Source organism: Sorex fumeus, unplaced genomic scaffold (genome assembly GCF_029834395.1).
Source record: "Sorex fumeus unplaced genomic scaffold, SorFum_2.1 ptg000008l, whole genome shotgun sequence".
Classification (NCBI taxonomy): domain Eukaryota; kingdom Metazoa; phylum Chordata; class Mammalia; order Eulipotyphla; family Soricidae; genus Sorex; species Sorex fumeus.
This window is the reverse complement of record NW_026606065.1, coordinates 8,959,935-8,979,690: the sequence shown is the minus strand read 5'-3', so window position 1 is coordinate 8,979,690 and position 19,756 is coordinate 8,959,935. Positions and strand designations below refer to the sequence as shown.

Genomic DNA, 19,756 nt, shown 5'->3' with positions numbered 1-19,756 from the left:
GATTTTTTTTAAAAAAAGAAAAAAATATAGAAACAATATCAGCATTTTCTAGGACATTTCTCAGCATCGTGTGACTTGTGTTTCCAGATAAATGTATTGTCAGAATGTGTAGCGGTTGAGAATTCAGGTCTTGCACACTTTGCTCTGTCATCATGGATGCTGAGGGCAGTCATTAAGATAAGATTCTTCTGACTCATTTCGCTTGATAGACATAGAAAGATTGCATTCATCTGGGGAACATGAAGTAACAAAATAGGAGACTAACACCCAAGAATGGCCAAGATTAGTACCAGGAATTTTGCTCCATGATTTGGATGCCAGCCACACGTGCTAGGGGAAAAGGGAGCTCAGATAGAGAAGGGAGCACCAAATAAAGGGTGTTGGGAGGATCCTCCCAGGGTGGGAGAAGCATGCGGAAAGTAGACTATAGACCAAGCATGATTGCCACTCAATGCCTCTTTTGCAAACCACAACACCCAAAAAGAGAGCGAGAACAGAGAGGAATGCCCTGCCACAGAGGCAGGGTGGGATGAAGGGAATGGGGGGTGGGAGGGATACTGGGATTCGTGGTGGTGGAGGATGGATGCTGGTAGAGGGATGGGTACTTGATCATTGTATAATTGAAACCCAAGCACAAAAATTTGTAAGTCTACAACTGTACCTCATGATGTCTCGCTAATAAAAATTAAAAAAAAAAAGATCCTTGCAATTCAGAGCTTAAAGGACAAACACAGAGGAAGTATAAAATGGTCAACAACCTGAAAGGCATGGCAGTTTTGAATGTTGAAAATACATGCTATCCCTTTAAAATCTTGAAGAAAAAGGTTTTTTTTTAAACCTAAAATTAAATTCAGTTGCATGTACGTGCTCTTGTTTAAGCATAAAACGTTTTGTACGTGAATGAATTCTGGTGAATGCCAGAGTGAGCAGTTGCTGCAGTTCTATGTCGGCTCGTCCATGGACAGAAATATATTTAAATGTCCTTTTGTCTCTAATGGAAATATTAGAGACAGTCTGCATGACACGTGACCCGTACTGAATGGAACTTGTGAGAAGATTGTAATCAAGGTAAACAACTGCAGGCAAAAGGTGGGCCCATTCTCGGAGCTTGGAGAAATCCTTCCTTCCTGAGGAGGACTCAATGCTTCTAACAGATTCTCTTCTAGGACGCTACCGCTCTTGAATTGAAACTAAATTGTAGCCGAGTTGAATTTTAATGGTTGCATAATCACTATATAATTAAGCCCAGGAAATGGGTAAGGTTTGTGAAAACAGTAACCCAGTGCTGGAGCTACTAGGGTTTAAGGTTTTGGGACCCAATTGGCCTTGATTACTAGGGAATTTATAAGTAAGTTGATACTGTAAAAACTTGAGGATTACATTTTTGTGTGGGCGGAAAGCAGCAGAATTAAAGGAAACCATTCACAGCTAGGAGTAAAGGCAGACTGCCCAAAAGTACACTTGAGAGAGTTTCCTTTGTGAGATCTACTTAAAACACAAAACAAAACAAGCTGGCTTACTTTCTAAACTCTGTTTAGGGAAACTGAAGCCCTTTAACCCTTTAACTGGATTCCACTGAGATGTTGTCATGCTTTGAGTGGGAAGATGTTTGTGGGTTTGGATCTTCTTATAATCACTATTGCAATTTTAAAGTGATTAGTTCTTTTCGTTTGTCAGAGGTTATCAGATTAATTTCTCAAGTGACTCAACAAAACATCTTGGCTTCAAAAAACGTTTTTTATGAACTGTAGTAATACAAAAAATTTTTGTATTTATCTTTATGTGGGCTGGAGCGATAGCACAGCAGTAGGGTGTTTGCCAGCCCGGCCAGCCGGGTTCGATTCCTCTGCCCCCTCGGAGAGTCCGGCAAGCTACCGAGAGTGTCTCGCCTGCACGGCAAAGCCTGGCAAGCTCCCCGTGACGTGTTCGATATGCCAAACACAGTAACAAGTCTCACAATGTTACTAGGCCCGCTCGAGCAAATCGATGAACAACGGGAGCACAGTGACAGTGACAGTCATCTTTTTGTATTTATCTCCAAATGTAGTTAGGAAGTTAGAAAAACTAAAATGAGAAAGTTAGAAAAACGGCAGATTTCTCTTTTCAGGGGCTGTTGTGTTTGATTATTTGGCTACTTACAATATAATTTTTGCTTCTTTTTTTTTCCCCAAAAATCTTTCACATAGAACACTGCTGGCTTTTGAGCAAAGCTTTGTGCTTTTACTCATGTTTTGAGAGTCTGTTATTTTACAATGTTTGCGTATTTTCATTTATCCAACATTTTATGTTGGATACAAGACAACTAATGAATACATCTCGTTTGACAGATATTTGCAGCTCAAAAGTCTGTGAAAATCAGAAATATCCAATTTCTGAAGAATCTTAAACTATGATTATCCTTCTGAGTTTAATATTTAGAGAATTTATGTGACAGTAAAATTTTTACCGGTAGCTATTTTTTTTTCTTTTTCATGGGGTCAAGAGAAGGGAGGTTGGATGGGAGGAATAGCCCCAAATGGTACTCAGGAGACCGATGACTCCTCTGCTGTTCTCTACAGTAGTTTAGTATGAGGGCTTGAGCCGGCAGTGCTGCCTGGGCCCTGCAGTGCCTGGATTATCTGGGGCTATTCCTGCTGGCACTTACTTCCAGGGCCACACCTGATGGACGTTTGAGGCCTCCAGTAATGCACCTGGTGATGCTTGAGAGGCTTTGCTGTTATTGTACAGAACCCAGTATCCGAGACTTGTGCCTTTATAACCTCAGTACTAGCTCCCAGCCTTGACCATTATTAAGTCTTTTGTTTAAAAGGGATGATGTGCCTCAATTATTTGTTCTTTTAACGTTGAAATGTCCAATCAACCTGTCTAGTTCAGTTGTTAATTTATCGATTCACTAATGATTTCCTGCTGTCTAGTATTTCTCCAATTTATCATCTTTTCTGAATGTGCCCTGATTTTGTTGTGGTGGTGTTTCCCTATCATACTGGATTTATGGAGTACCTTCTACTAGATCACAGTGAACTTTCTCATATGCATATCTAATTAGATGGCTCTTCTGTGCTTCCAGAATAATTAGGTAAGAGCTATCATGGAACTTTCCAATTTCTTCTTCAGCTGAGTTTTTTTTTCCTCCTCAGTACACCCCTATTTTTTTTTTCTTTTTATGTCACACCCAGCTATGCACAGGGGCTACTCCTGGCTCATGGACTCAGGAATCACTCCTGGTGGTGCTCGGGGGACCATATGGGATGCTGGGGATTGAACCCAGGTCGGCCGCGTGCAAGGCAAACACCCTACCCACCGTGCTATCGCTCCAGCCCCAGTACACCTCTATTTTAAATCTTTGAATTTTGTTTCTCCTATTTTGTTTTTCTAAACTATCCCCCACTGATGCTGTTTTTTCTTTGTTTTTGAGGAAAAGTCCTTGGACCATTAAGACCCAGCATAAATTGTTCTCTCTCTACAGCCTAAATTCTCCTTGGATGATTAAGTCAGACAATGAAAGTGATCTCTTGATGTTCCCACATGAAAGAATTTATTTCACTTAGAACTCTTATTTAAGGGAACACTACCTTGGCCAAGGAAGAACAAATAAGTTTGTTAATGAGAGAGACACAAGAGCAAAAGGTGGGTCTAGAAAAAACAGTGTCTCCATAGTGAATACCATCAGTGTTTGAAAAATGCAAATTAAATATTTTAAATAGTATTAGCTCATGGGAATTAATAGGGCAAGCAAAGTCTAAACTTATATATAAAGCAAAAAAAGATTGACTCTCTTCTCCCATTATTATCCTTCAGGGGGTGGGGTGGGAAATGTAAAGTAATAAATCGTGGCTACAGGACTTCCACCCATAAATTCTAGAACACTTGGTAGAAGACAATTTTTTTAAGTTGGTTTTATTTAACTTGAAAAAATTCAAGTAGCTAAAGAAGTGAAGTATTTACTTTTATGACATTAGTTATAAGTTATGAACAGGGCCAGAAAGATAGTACAGTGGGTAGAGTCCTTGCCTTGCACACATACTGAGTCCTGCCAAGATTGATTCCTGACTGCAGAGCCAAGAGTAAGTCCTGAGCCCTGCTAGGTATGGCTCAAAAACCAAAACCAAATAAAAAGTTAAGAACAAAAGGTTTTGCTTCTTATTTTGCTCTGAGCCATCCATCTCAGTAAGTATTGAGACACTGGTAAAGTTTCCTGTTAAAAGCGTACCCCATTAGCAGTGAATGCTGACCTTCCTTTCTGTGGATTCTTGTATATTATACTTTGAGTCACATGCGACATAAGACATTGGCACTTTTTTACCACAGAAAATTCAGAATCGATATGAGACTAAATAATGTGAGTATCTCTGAGTTCAGAGTCAGGAGATATACCTGAGTACCACCAGGTATGGCCCCAAAACACCCCCAAAATGAAGAAAATAGAATTCTTTATTCAGCTTGATTTCTTTTTAAAAGATCCTCCAAATTAATTCCAGTAGCTGAGGGTGGGATAGTTTGATAATTTAGGTTGACTAAAACGTGATGATACTCCTAGAGATTCTTAATATTTACAGGACTTGAAGTAGTTGGAGCCAATAGAATGCCTGGTAGGTGGGTTGTAATCAGTTTTGTCTTGTCATAATAATGTGTGTGTGTGTGGGGGGGGTAACGATGGGGAGCGCCCTACATGCATTTTAATATTAATGTCCTCTAAGACTCTTACAAACCAACTTGATTATTGATCCCACAAGACTTTGATATACTCTTCATTGCTAGATGATATGTGATTTAAACAAAAAGCAATTTTTCCAATAATATGACTTAATTGTTTTACACAATAGAGGTCACAATTGTGACTAAACGTGTTAGCTATAATGGAAGAAATGGGATAAATGGAAAAAGACTTGGACTGTCATTAAATTCACACTAACAATCATCAGCTTTCACTTTAGACTTGACCCCAAGTAGTTGATCAATGTATTCTCTATTATTTTTTGACTCCAATCTTCTTGTTTTTAATGTTGAGAAATGTTGAGGCTCATGGTCTCTAGCATATAAATGTATCTTTCATTCTTCAAGTTCCTATCAGGGACCCATTATCTGAACATGTTTGTTCTTTATTACTTGAGATTAAAATGTGAATTTTGAAAAAAATAAAAATAAAAAAAAACATGTGAATAGATCCATAATGTCATTCAGAAGGATGCATCTGTGAAGTGTTTTTTTCCTAGAAAACTGTGGGGATCTCGGACCTAGAGCTGCTGAAAAGTACTGAGGTCCCCATCTTAAGACGTTCAGGTACAAGTGGATCTCCTTACTCTGGTTTTAGTATTTCAAAAGTCTGATGGAAGGTTTTATTTGCTGTGCTGGGAGTGGAGTAGCCTAACTAGAGTGTCATATTTCTGTGCTTTGGGTTTCTTATTTCTGCTGGTTAACTGGCTGTTTTATGGGTAGGAGGACTATAAAATAATTTTCCAATTTAGCAAATACCCCCCTCTTTTTTTTTAAAAAAAAAAAGAAAAGTGTGTACCTGACATTGTTCTGAGTGTACTTGGATTCCTACTAGTGAAGAAGACAAAACTCCTATAGTGAAGAAAGTAAGTGAAATATATGTTTATCATACGTATTTTAGACAAAAGAGTAGTGAAGAGTGTTAGGGTTTGTTGATTTGTGTTGGATGGGTGGTGATGGTATTGTAAAGAAGTCTTCCCTACAAGGAATTTTACTCCATGGCTTGGAGGCCAGCCACACATGCTAGGGGAAAAGGGAGCTCAGATAGAGAAGGGAGCACCAAATAAAGAGTGTTGGGAGGATCCTCCCAGGAAGGGAGAAGCATGCTGAAAGTAGACTATAGACCGAACATGATTGTCACCCATTGCCTCTTTTGCAAACCAGAGCACCCAAAAGGAGAGAGAGAACAAAAGGGAATGCCCTGCCACAGAGGCAGCGTGGGATGGAGGGATGGTTGGTGGGAGGGATACTGGGACCCGCGGTGGTGGAAAATGGGCACTGGTGGAGGGATGGGTGTTTGATCATTGTATAACTGAAACCCAAGCACAAAAATTTGTAAGTCTACAACTGTACCTCATGATGTCTCACTAATAAAAAAAGATGACAGTGGGATGAAGGCCCAGCCAAGATAGGATACAGAGCACACTGAGATATTTCAGGCAGAGAAACTGAAACACCCAAAGCTAGAATCTTGACCTGCAAGTTTGCCTGGTGAGTTTAGAGAAAAGCAAGGGGAATTTCATGGATCAGGTATAGTGTGGGAGAAGGAGAGAGTAGTAGGTGGAAGCATCCGAACAGTGATGACACGGGAGGAAGAAGTTTTTAACGTCAGTATGATGGAAGGTGCTTGGAGTGTGTGGGACATAAATGGGATACAACTTGTTATTAGGATCAAGTAGACTGCTGTCCTGAAAACAAATTCTCCAAAGGCAAGCAAGGAAGCAGGGAAATTATCCAGGATTAACTCTGGTGAGCATGATGTTGACTAGGACTTGGAGATGGTAATCACACTGGCATGACCTATTTGGGTTCTGAATATAATTTGAAGATCTGAGATATAAAGTTGAGTTTGGTGAAGGATTGATTGTCAAATGTGAGGTGGGAGAACAGTTGTAGATGACATCAAAGCTTTGGGCCTGTGCAAGCATAAACGTGAAATTGCCATATAGATGAAGACCAAGAGCAGAATATATTTGGAAGAGGAGATAGAAGGACATTTTATTTTATTTTTAATAGTGAGACACCATGAGGTACAGTTGTAGACTTACAAATTTTTATGCTTGGTTTTCAATTATACAATGATTGAGTACCCATCCCTCCACCAGTGCCCATTTCCCACCACCACGGATCCCAGTATCCCTCCCAACCCCTATTCCCCCCATCCCACCCTGCCTCTGTGGCAGGGCATTCCCTTTTATTCTCTTATTCTCTTATTCTCTCTCTCTCTCTCTCTCTCTCTCTCTCTCTCTCTCTCTCTCTCATTGGGTGTTGTGGTTTGCAAAAGAGGCAATGGGTGACAATCAGTTTTGGTCTATGGTCTACTTTCAGCATGCTTCTCCCATCCTGGGAGGATCCTCCCAGCACCCTTTATTTGGTGCTCCCTAGAAGGACATTTTAGGGTATGGATTTGAGATAGCTTGTTGACTTGGAGTTGGCTATAAACAGTAGATAATCTGGAGATTCAAGATATGTATCAGTTGCAGAGATGTGTCTGGACCCCAAGTCAGGCTGAGTTGTCTGGGGCGACCCGGAGTTGGGCAGGTGAGCCCAGCACCCACCCAAACAGTCCCGGCAGCAGAAAACCTTTACACTCCACAGTCTCCGCCAGGCTCACAGCCAGACTTCACTGCTCAAGATGAATTTCATCCTGGGGCTGGAGAGAGAGCACAGTGGGTAGGGCGTTTGCCTTGCATGTGGCCGACCCGGGTTTGATTCCCAGCATCCCATATGGTCCCCTGAGCACCGCCAGGAATAACTCCTGAGTGCAGAGCCAGGAGTTACTGTGCATCTCCAGGTGTGACCCAAAAAAGAAAAAAAAAAAGACAAAACTCATCCAGAAATAGATCTGTTGAAAACCTTAGGTATGTGGGTTTTGTGACTGAATTCTTCAGGTCCTCACAGAGTGGGGGGTGGGCTATCTTCTCCTATCTCCCTGTTCTTCCAAAAGCCTGGCAGTCACACCCATGAACTGCTTCTGGGCCTCATAAACTCATCTTGAAAGTCACCGTCTAGTTAAAATTTAACTCCAGCTGAATTTCCACATTCAAAATTTTTGAATTCCTGGAGCAACATCTCAAAATTATATCACTGATCAACCAGGAGTAGCACATAACATTGGAAGGATGTAAAGTAGAAGGCAACTAATCTTGATTAAGGAAATATAAACACACAAGGCTTAACCAGTAACAACATGTCAGTAATCTCTTCTATAAGGGCTTAATAGCTCCATGGTGAAAAACAACAATATTCAGACACCTTCTTCTAAGGAACTATGTTTGCATCATTTTTAGTGAATTATAACACTGTCTGTCTGTCACCGTCCTCCCGTTGTTCATCGATTTGCTCGAGCGGGCCTAGTAACGTCTCCATCATGAGACTTGTTGTTACTGTGTTTGGCATATCGAGCACGTCACGGGTAGCTTGCCAGGCTTTGCTCTGCGGGTGAGATACTCTCGGTGGCTTGCTGTGTTCTCCGAGAGGGGCGGAGGAATCGAACCCGGCTCAGCCAGGCTGACTGCACGCAAGGCAAATGCCCTACCGCTGTGCTATCGCACCAGCCAGTGAATTATAACAAGCAACACAAAATATTCAGGGCCTCTAAAGGGGCAGGCTTGAGGGATGGTTGAGAAAATTGCAAATAATGGTGTTGGGAAGGTGCAATGATGGTGGGATTGGAGTTGGAATATTGAATAATAAATTGTGAACAACTTCATAAAATTTTTTTTTAGGAAAGCTGTAGCAGGAGAATTTAAATCTGAGAATTTATATTTGAGAATGTTAATAAATGGGTCATATGTGGTGTGTGTGTGTGTGTGTGTGTGTGTGTGTGTGTTTGAGCCACACCCAGTGTTACTCCTAGCTAGCTCTGCACTCAGGAATTACTCCTGGTAGTGCTTGGGGGATCATTTGAAGATCAGTACAGGAATGGCCATGTGCAAGGCAAGTGACCTACTTGCTATTCTATCACTCTGGCCCCATCTTTATATTCTTGAGACCAGGTGAACTGAGGAACATATAGATAAAAAGTCCAAGGATGAATTCCCTCAGAGCTTCTGATGCTGAAAATAAAAGAAGGACCCAACCAAAGGACACTCAATAGTATGTTATGTTATGTTATGTCACCACATCTAATGGTGCTCAAAGCTTACACCTGGCTCCATGCTCAAGAATCGCTCCTTTTGGTGCTGGGGGACCAAATTAAGTTGCCAGGAATGAAACTAGGGCTAGCTGAGTGTCTTGACTTCAGTATTATCTCTCTAATCCCCAATTCCAAGAATTAGAAAATTGATAAATTAAATTTCAAGATTCTTCTTTTTTTCCAATACTATGTTATAGAAAAGGAAAAAAAAAACCCTTTACTGACATAGGGGTCAGATGCAGGAGTAACATTAGATGTGTACCTTTAAATTGTTGTCTTAATTATGAAGCTGTAGCAAATAATTCAAAAATGGAAAAGTTGTTCAGATTGTTCAAGAAAACTTACCATTTTATTTTGTACTTTGGGGGTTTCACTTTGCTGTTATTTTTTTTTTTTACAGTTCATTAGTTTTTAATGAACCTATATGATATGATTGTCACTTCTTTTGTATTTTATCACAAGATTACTTTTTCTTTCTTTGTAATTTACCGGTAGCTTTATACGAGGAATGTGAGCAGATATAAGGTCAGGAATGTGTCTAGCACCTGTTGGATTCCCTTAGAATGTTGCTCTCAGTTTTATGTCATTTAATCCTCATAGCAATTCTGTATGAGTGAAGATCAAGATAATGATCAGAGAGATTAAGTAACTTGCTTAAAAGCCAGTCAGATGGTGTTGGAGCTTAGTGTCAAGCTAGGTTGCAATGCCTTCCAACATAGTCTAGACTCCTATTTTCTTTCACTCTTTCCAAGCTGTGTCAACAGTTCATTCACTTGGTGAATATTGAATTGTCTCAATGCTGGGCTTTTGCAACAAACAGAACCTATCCAGTGCCCTGATGGAATAGAAACAACATCATCAGATTATCTTTTTTTGTAGGATTTCAGTAATTTGTGTAGAATAGCAAGAGTAGAAACAGGCAGCAAACTTAAAGATATCCTGGTAATGGGACGTGTCATTTCTGATGAGACTAACAAGAGTGGATAGAGGAAAAAAATGAGTTAGGTTTGAGATACTCATTAAGAGATGGTATACCTCATAGATTAATGAGTAGTGATGTGGATTTGGAGGGAGAATTGAGGATGAGTTCAGTATTGATCAGGTAGTTCCGTCTTCATGGTTTATGAGGAAGAATAGGCAGAGTTGTAGAAAAGATAATGTAATATTAATGTTGCATTTGTTACATATATTCATTGGAGATCTTCAGTAGGCAAATTTTTTTGGCGGGGGGGGGGGAAGGGCGGCAGCACCTGGTGCTGTTCAGGGTTTCCTCCTGCTCTGAACTCAGGAATCACTCCTGGGGGGCTCAGGGAACTATATGGAATTGCGAAAATCAAACCCATTCGGCTGCATGCAAGTGGCCTACCCACTGTACTATCATTCTGGTCCCCTAGTAGCACTGTAGCACTGTCGTCCCATTGGTCATCAATTTGCTCGAGCGGGCACCAGTAACGTCTCCATTGTGAGACTTGCTCTTACTGTTTTTGGTATATCGAATATGCCACGGGGAGCTTGCCAGGCTCTGCCATGTGGGCGGGATACTCTTTAGCTTGCCGGGCTCTCCGAGAGGGACGGAGGAATTGAACCTGGGTTGGCCGCGTGCAAGGCAAACGCCCTACGTGCTGTGCTATCCCTCCAGCCCACTGTACTATCATTCTGTTCCCCCAGTAGACAGGAAATAAATGTGGGCATCGCTCACACATCGGTGCCACTTACAGCACTGAGAACTCATGGAGGTGTAGTATTATCATTCTGGAGCAGTGTTAGTGGTTTACTTCAATGGGGGAATCTTTAATTTCTTTTTTTTTTTACAATTCATAAATAATTCTTTAATGAAGGGTAAATTTCAGTCATCATTTATATTTCTTTGCTTCAAATTCAGTGTTGTATGTTATTACATTACTTCTTCAAAAGTTATGTTTTATGATTACCTAATTATATTCTATTTCCCAAACATTCTATTTTTATTCTTTTTTGGGTGTCTTTTATTTATTTATTTATTTATTTATTTTATTAGTGAAACACCATGAGGTACAGTTATAGACTTACAAATTTTTGTGCTTGGGTTTCAGTTATGCAATGATCAAGTACCCATCCCTCCACCAGTGCCCATCCTCCACCACCACGGGTCCCAGCATCCCTCCCACCCCCATTCCCCCATCCCACCCTGCCTCTGTGGCAGGGCATTCCCCCTTGTTCTCTCTCTCTTCTTTTGGGTATTTAATTTCTTAACTCAGAATTACACTTCAACAGAATAGCATTTGCTTGATGGAGGAAAACAAGCCTTGTCATATAATCAAAACCTGATAGATATTGAACAAGTACTCTGCAAATGTTCCAGTTAGCTCCATTAATTAGGGGAATGGATGTCTCTTAAGTAGTTCTCCAGAGGTTCAGGGTCCCCTTCTGGAGCCCTTTCGGGAGCCCCTTCTGGAGATTCTTGGCCATGCAGGTTCATGGCCACATGGCCATGCAGGTTCAATTCAGAGCTCCCTGTGGGACCTGGGGCCAGAGATTACCTGAGCCACTCAGGTGGTGCATGGATGTCTTCTGGTCTGTACCTGGTGGTGTTTGGGGGACCGTGTGATGCCGGGGATCCATCAGAATCAGCTGCATGTGAGGAAAGGACTGTTGAGCCCTCTATTCTCCTCTCTCTCCACTATTTCCTCTCTCTCCTGCTTTTGAATCAACTAGATGCCAGACTTTAACGAGAGAATAGAACCGAGAGACTCCTCTTAGGTATCCCCAAACCGGAGGACTGCATAGAGTGAGCAGTGGCACAGTGTCAGCACATGTTTAAGTGCAGATAAGGAATGGAGAATAGGTTCCCATCCAGCTGCCAAAGCTACAGTATGAGAGACCACTCAACAAGCTGATTGGCTCTTGGTGCACCTAAGTTCATTGAAATTACCCACAAACCTTTTGGGTTACTCTCAGTAGAATTGTAATTGACAGTTACAGACGATTCATATGTAAATAGTAAATCTGAGACTGTCCATAATGAAAGAATACTTGAAAATTAAGGAGCCCTTGAAAAATTAGAATTCCTGGTGGTTAAAACAGTGTGTCGCAAGACAGCAGGTAAAAAATTGTGGTATAGTCAGAGGACTATTACGTACAACTGTGTGGTGAACATGTTAAATAAAAGAAGTGGGTGACAAAAATAAATACATTTTAGTATGCTTATATACTCGTATATTTGTATATATGCGTACAAAACATAGATATATTCATATGTTGATATAAAGATATATTCATATGTTGAATGCTCTTGACTTTTATATTATTAGGATTGTACAGTTCACTGTATGAAGGTTTTACCTGAATGAAACTAGAACTATTTTATGTTGAGAATTGTTGTGAGGATAAATATTGGGAGTACGTGAGTGGGGCATCCCGGTTAACTCAGATTTCAAGAATAATGTAGATGGCATGGGAGAGATTATAGATTGGGTCGGGCTTTTGCCTTGTATATGGCTGACCGGGGTTCAATCCCAGCATCCCATATGACTATCTGAGCACTGCCAAGAGTGTGGTTCCTGAGAGTAGAGCCAGGAGTAACCCCGGAGCACTGCCGGGTGTGCCTCCCCTTCTTCAAAACTATCCTAGAGAAAGTAATTCCCTTTTTTTACTTATAATCTTTAGACATGGAAAGATTTATTATTCATTCCTACTATCACTTGTAGTTTTTTTTTCTTTTTGGGTCATACCCAGCGATACACAGGGGTCTCTCCTGGCTCTGCACTCAGGAATTACTCCTGGTGGTGCTTGGAGGACCATATGGGATGCCGGGGATTGAACCCAGGTCGGCCGCATGCAAGGCATAGGCCCTCCCCGCTGTACTATCGCTCCAGCTCCTGACTTCTAATTTTTATTGCTGTTCTAAAATTTATTGGGGTGACATTGGTTTTCAAGTCAGTAAATGTTTATGTGTTTGGGGGGTACTGTGTTACCACAGATAAGCCCACTGACAAGGTGCTGGTATTCTTATGTCAGAGTCCTAGGCTGGCTTTTCATTATATTGTGCAATCCAGAGTACTTGAAGAAGTCGAAGGAAGTGCTCTTATAAATTACACAGAGACAGCAGGTTAAAAAAAAATCACCATTTGTTTTTCTGGTTGCTTGAAGTACAATCTGTGCAATCACAGCTGAAGGAAGGCATTTGACAGCAGGTATTAGCGCAGGGTGGATCAGCTCTGCTGCTCCTTATCTAAATAGAGGTAGATAAAGGGAAGAGCTTGCAACACAGGAGGTTCAGTGAGGATTAACCTGCACCAGGGGTAGATAAGTTTTTGGGAGCTGCTGTGTACTGTTGACTTTGTAAAAGGATGTTGTTTTTGCTTCCGGAGTCACTCATGGTGCTTTTCAAATTTCTCTTTGACACAGAAAAGAGCCGATAACCTCATTTGAAAAATGGAGGATGGAAAGCCCGTGTGGGCACCACACCCTACAGATGGATTTCAGATGGGCAATATTGTGGATATTGGCCCTGATAGCTTAACAATTGAACCTTTGAACCAAAAAGGCAAGGTGAGTTTCCCAGAAAGACGAAATAGTCTAACTTCTTTTGTAGCTGTCTTCTTCCTTAATGCGGTGGATATTCTTAGAACAGTATACGGGAAGATAATATTCTGATAAGTGGATTTTGGTTTCCTGCTGCTGTTGGGTTAATTCAGAAGTATGGCCTAGGGAAATCATGATATTCTATGATTATTCATGAATTTGACTTTTGTGATTATGTTTTTAGGGAATAGCTATATGATGAAATGTATATAACAACATTAAAAAATTTCTGCTACTGAAGTTATTAATGTAGTTATATTGTAGTCAACAGGTTATAAAGTAAAAACATGAAGAATAGAATTAAGTTAGCAAATTATGCCTCTTTATCTTCCTGATAATTCCATTTAAAAAGTTTTTAATTCATATGTATTAGCATGGGATCAGAAAAAAATTTATTAATTGTGGTATTAAGTATACCTGTAATTATTATTTTTTGTTGTAACAATAGTTTTTAAACCAGAAAGTACACTTTATTTTTTTATATATGTTATCTGTTTTATTTTATGCCTATATGTAGATTAAACATTATTTTAAAATGTGAGTTTTAAGTCTGTTTCTTTGTGGGAAGCTTCACAACTTTCAGTTAAAGAAATATTTCTGTTAAACAAGTCTTGTGACTAAAATTTGTTGAGGTCTTTTCTGTTTACTTTAGACTCTGAATGTTCATGAATAATTTATATTCGAGTGATACATGGATAACTAAGGCCATATGACTGCCGTCCTTCTGGGAACCTTAGAAAAACAAGGTGGATCTCTCTTGAGGTCTTTTCACATAGAAAACTAGTCTTGTTATGGTAAACAACCCAGTAATCTAAATACATAATATATAATGTGCCATGTTAGTGGAGACCAATTAAAGTTACTCTCAGGAAAGAAAAGATAAAAATGTTTTAGTTTTTCCTCTTATTATCAAGTACCAATTTGTACTTACAGTGCAGGACATGCTTAAAAAATGAAAAAAAAATATGAAAAATAAACTTATTTTTATATATTCGAAGTAGTAGGGGAAGAAATATTTTTCTGTATGAGAAAGTACAAGTCTTTAACTGGGCATAATAATCAAACAGAAGATAAATTAATAGCATAAAAGCATAAAGTTTAGTTATTAATGATCTTTGTCTATATACATGAGTCTCCAAAAGAGAATGATGACTCAAAGATGTGACTGAAGTGAAATATCCTTTTTTATACTTTAGACAAAGAGATGAATTGTGAAAGGGGCCAGAGATAGTACAGCGGGTAAGATGTTTGCCTTGTATCCACCAACCCGGGTTCAGTTCCCAGTACCCCATATTATCTCTCGAGCCCTTCAGGACTAACTCCTGAGTGCAAAAAAAGGAGCACTTCTGGGTATGCCCCCAAACCAAAACCAGAATCCCCCCCAAAAAAAACATACAAAAATCAAAAAACCAAACAACCACAAAAAGAAGTGAGTTGTGAAGCATTGATGAAGCAGATGAGTGTGAGTTAGAAGCAGTAAACTGTAGGAAAGCGATTAGGAAGATAGGGTCCTTTTATCAAGGTCTGTTTGTAGAGATTTCTCCCTGCCTCATTTCCCCTCTCTAGTGATAAGATCTTCCTTCCTCCTGGCATGGGGCAGGCATCTTCACATGGGAGGGCTGTCTCTGACTTTTGGGACTGGAAGAGAGGTCAGGGGTAAAGTGCTTCCTTGCGTTTGCTGTTTCTCAAGTGTCTTTTGAGTCAGAATAATCAAAATGCCAGAGTAGCTTCTTTGGAGTTTTCAGCTCTGTTAGTCTTTTACTATATATATATATATATATACATATATATATATACATATATTTATGTTTATATATTATAAGCACATTAAATCAGAATAACAAAATAAAAACAGATTTACTAAAAACCAAACAAACAGACCTAAAGGATTATCTTAAGCATTTTCTATTAAGTCTGCAGATAGCAAAGTAGTTCATTCCGTTCAAGAATAGAAAAAAAAATTGATTTATGTGTGTATGCTTTTTATATTTTAATACTTTTATGTGCTTTCAACTTTCTCAATTTTAGTTATATGTATAGAATAATAAAGCACTTAACATTTAAGTTGTGAGCTTTTGAAATTTCTATGGATCTTTCAGTAGTTTGATGAAAGTAGCTTTTTTAGGTACACATTTTGTTAGTTTTTGAACCACACCCAACGGTGCTCAGAGTTTATTCCTGACTCTGCACTCAGAGATTGCCTGGTGGGGGAGGGGACCTTATAGGGTACTAGGGGTTGTTTCTGGTTTGGCTATATGCAAGTCAAGTGCCTTGCCCTGTGCTATCTCTCTGACCTACCCTCAAAGTTAAAAAAAAAAGAAAACATTTCCCCCCACTTTAGTTAAACACCTTAGTTTACTAAGTTGTTGATGATTTGTTACAGGCAGTCAATATTTTAAGACCAGTCTCTCCATCATGGTTAACTTCCCTCCACCATTGCTTTCATTTTCCCAACCAGCCCTTAAGCCTGTCCCTGTAGCAGGACCATAGTATTTATTTTATCTTGCTGTTACCACTAAATGGCCAAGAGAATGGTCAAATTTTTTTTTTTTACAGTTAAAGGAAATTTGTGAAATATGTTTTATCCACCAGAGGGTCCTTAAATCATTGTCTGAGGGTTTGCTAGATGATGTTAAAAGGCAAGCTTTCTGTGTTCATGTTTTTGTTAGTCGAGACTAGTTGGATGCTGTGTTACATTCCCATCCAGTGTGGTGTGTTCTTGCTGTGATGTTAGTACTGTAGAGTTTGGAGATGTGGCTCGGCAGTCTGGTTAGAGGTGTGGTGGCAGCTAATGAATGGGACATGGGTGCAGCTGCTGGGGCTTTGGTAGGGTGGGAACCTTCCCCTTCTCCTTCCCGAGTTCATCCGGGAGATCTCAGCTGGGAATGGGCAGCCGAGAAACTTTTCATCTAGTTGATCTCTTTCGAGATTTATTTATGAGTCTCTAGGACAGGGCCAGTAGATGAGCTTACACGGTGGTGGTGGTGGGGGTGGGGGTGACTGCTGGGGCTTCAGGAAGTCTGGGCATAAGGGAGGAAATTGCCCATCCTGACTCCGAGAAGACCCAGAGCTTTCAGCTAACAAAAACAAAACCAAACAAAAACCCATTCTCTACCTGAAAGTTTTGGCAGGTTAGCATCTCTGTTGGAGCTCCATTGTGAGGTGGTAGAGTCTGGCCATAGGCATGGTGGTCTGTTTTTTATTTTTATTTATTTATTTATTTATTTATTTATTTATTTTTGCCTTTTGGGTCACACCCGGCGATGCACAGGGGTTATTCCTGGCTCATGCACTCAGGAATCACTCCTGGAGGTGCTCGGGGGACCATATGGGATGCTGGGAATCGAACCCGGGTCGGCTGCGTGCAAGGCAAACACCCTGCCCGCTGTGCTATCTCTCCAGCCCCTGGTTTGTTTTTTAAAATCTTATTTTGCTTTTGTGTTTTTGGTCACACCTGATGGTAGTTCTCAGGAGACCATAAAGTGCCAGGGATCAAACCTGGGCGAATAATGTGCTCCCCCCAGCTAAACTGTCTCAGGTCACACGAAAACGTTTTTTTCTTTGCAGTTCATTTCTCAGAAATTCCTTTCAATCTTTCCCTTTTCATTTCCTTTTTAAATTCTTGGGTTGGGGGTCTTAATAATATTTAAGGTACAATAATAACTATCTGGTTTAAAACAGCTTTGAGAATTGCACATACTTTTCTTGTGCCTCAATAATTCATAGTCTGGCGATTATGAACTTGCAAATAATAAGGAGTTAAATGCATAAAACAGTGGATGAGTAAGTTGATCTCTATGACGGTTCATAATTCTCTTGATTTCATAAGCTTTTGTTTTGTTTGTTAGACATTTTTGGCTCTCATAAACCAAGTGTTCCCTGCAGAAGAGGACAGTAAAAAGGATGTGGAAGATAACTGTAAGTATCAGTGAGGAATTACTTCTCAGCACAGGAAAACTTTTGTTAAAAAAAAAAGTATATTATGATAAATGCAAAATATTTAAGAGTGGAAACTTTTTTTGTTTTAAATAATTATTAAATCAGCATTAAATAATTTGGGACTTTATGTATCTAAATGTGGTTAAATATAAAATGGCTTTGAATTATGCTTAATCATTTCATAAATTAATATTCTGAAACATAAAAATTAATATTCTGGTTTTTCTCTTGATGTACTTGACTAGTCTTTAAATTTTGTTGGTCTTGGTGTGATTTATTTGCCTCTTCCAGGCATTATATTTGTTGCTTCTTGATGGAAGTAATATTAATTGCATGGCTGTTAACTGTCCTTATCATATATTAGTCAACCCTAACTTGAATACATTTTCTAAAATGACATTAACCTAGATTTGGTCATTGAGTGTAGGATGTAGGTTTGCCAGCTGAAGTGATTCCATTTCTTAGACTTTTTTTTGGTCAAAGGATTGCCATGGTACCATTGTCATCTGCCAAATGACATGGGAGGGGGGTCTGGGTGTGGAGGGTGTCTCGTATGTGACTAAAATACATTCCTTTTCTCTAGAATGAGAGTATTACACTTAGATATGTTGTATAGTGAATAAGTATAAAGAAGATGTTACATAAATTTACAAAGATATCTTTCAGAGGTATTACACATGGAATAATACAGGATTTCTCATTCTGCTGTTAATTAGCTGTATATCCTAGATTAAGGCATTTTGTTCTCTTCTTCCATTTTTGTCATTGCGCTGATGAGGGTCACATACTTGGTTGAGATTTTTGCACACTTGTTTGTAGTGTTCTTTGGTGGTGGGGAGAGACACAGTCTTTTTTTTGGGGGGGGGGAGTCACACCCAGCAACACTCAGGGGTGACTCCTGGCTCTGCACTCAGGAATTATACTTGGCAAGGTTCAGAGGTCCATATGGGATGCTGGGGATCGAACCTGGGTCGGCCGTGTGCAGGGAAAATGCCCTACCTGCTGTACTATCGCTCCGGCCTGAGAGACGCAGTCTTTAGTTGTGTTCGCACACACTTCGGCTACAATGCCGCTAGAGATGGTCCCTTTGTTTCAGTGTGCGGTGGAAGTTGTACGTTTTTCATTGTGATGTTCACACAGACTTGCCTGCAGTGTGTGCCTGGTTTGCACAGTCCTTAGCATTCCAGGATTGCACATAGATCGTGTCCTGAGGCTCCGGGGATGCCTCCCTAGAGGTGGCGCCATGCCAGGGATCAAGCTCTGGCTTCGGATTTACTCGGTAGTTGCTTTGTCATGGAATCACAACCCTGTTTTCTACTTTTTCATTGCTTTCTATAGTTTTTAATTTGTTATATTGATAAACTACGGTGCTGATGCAGGGCACTGTTGGTCCCTTCCCATTCTACAATGTATCCTTTCTTGTTCTGTAAAAATGAACATGTCCATGTTCTGATCTTCAGACCAGGATTGGTGTCATTACTTTTGTTTGAAAGTTTATTAAAAGCAGTACTACCCACCCTAGCGTATCCCTTTGAGTTTCTTAACCTTTTTAACCACGTTTCATTAACGCATACTCACCTGGTGCTCATCTGGTTGGACATTTATTGTTTTAAAATACCTCTATAAAGGGACCAGAGAGAGATAAGTGAGTCAAGGTGCTTGCCTTGCATGCATTCCATCTCACTTCAATCCCCAGCATTGCATCATCTTCCAGAATCACTGGGAGTGACCCTAAAGTACAGAGGCTGGGACTAGCCTCAGGCACTTCCAGATGTGGCCTCAGTTCATCTCCCCCCAATAATTATACTGTAGTAAGTAGGTCATTTAAAATCAGCATTTGGGTTTATAGTAATTCAGTCTGATGCACAGGTGAATTTTAGCTTGGGTCAGAATAAATCTGGCTAAGATAATATTGGTTAATTTTTTTTCTTCAAACGTCTAATGATTTACAAATCTATTTCTCAGGTTCACTTATGTATTTAAATGAAGCCACACTCCTCCATAATGTTAAAGTTCGGTACAGTAAAGACAGAATTTATGTAAGTATTTTACTGGTGGTTTAAGAGTTCGTGGGGAGAGGCCTTCATGTCTGGTTCTTTACCTACTTCAAGCATACATCTCCCATTATACCCATAAGTCGACAGAGAGAAAGAGGGAAATTGTCGGGCGTAGAGGAAGAGGGAGGGGTGCGATGGGGGATTGGGGAGGGATACTGGGGACATTGGTGGTGGAAAATGTATACTGGTGGAGAGATGGGTGTTCGATCATTGTCTGAAACTCAAACATAAAAGTTTTGTAACTGTAGCTCAAGGTGATTCAATTAAAAAAAAAAAGAAATACCCATGTTAAAATTTTGTTGGAATAAATTAATCCACAGTAGAGTTTTTTTTTAAAAAAAGATTA

At 39.9% G+C, this 19,756-nt stretch overlaps 1 protein-coding gene across 2 annotated transcripts in view; it reads left to right on the top strand.

Annotated features, from left to right (window-relative positions):
* Nucleotides 1–19,756, top strand: part of MYO6 (myosin VI) — a 147,199-nt gene that overhangs the window by 44,442 nt on the left and 83,001 nt on the right. For both annotated transcript variants that reach the window (XM_056108666.1, XM_056108660.1), the window contains exons 2-4: nt 13,238–13,381; nt 17,263–17,332; nt 19,319–19,392. In XM_056108666.1, coding sequence (XP_055964641.1) covers nt 13,265–13,381; nt 17,263–17,332; nt 19,319–19,392 — 261 coding nt within the window. In that variant the 5' untranslated portion in view covers nt 13,238–13,264. The remainder of the gene's footprint in view (nt 1–13,237; nt 13,382–17,262; nt 17,333–19,318; nt 19,393–19,756) is intronic.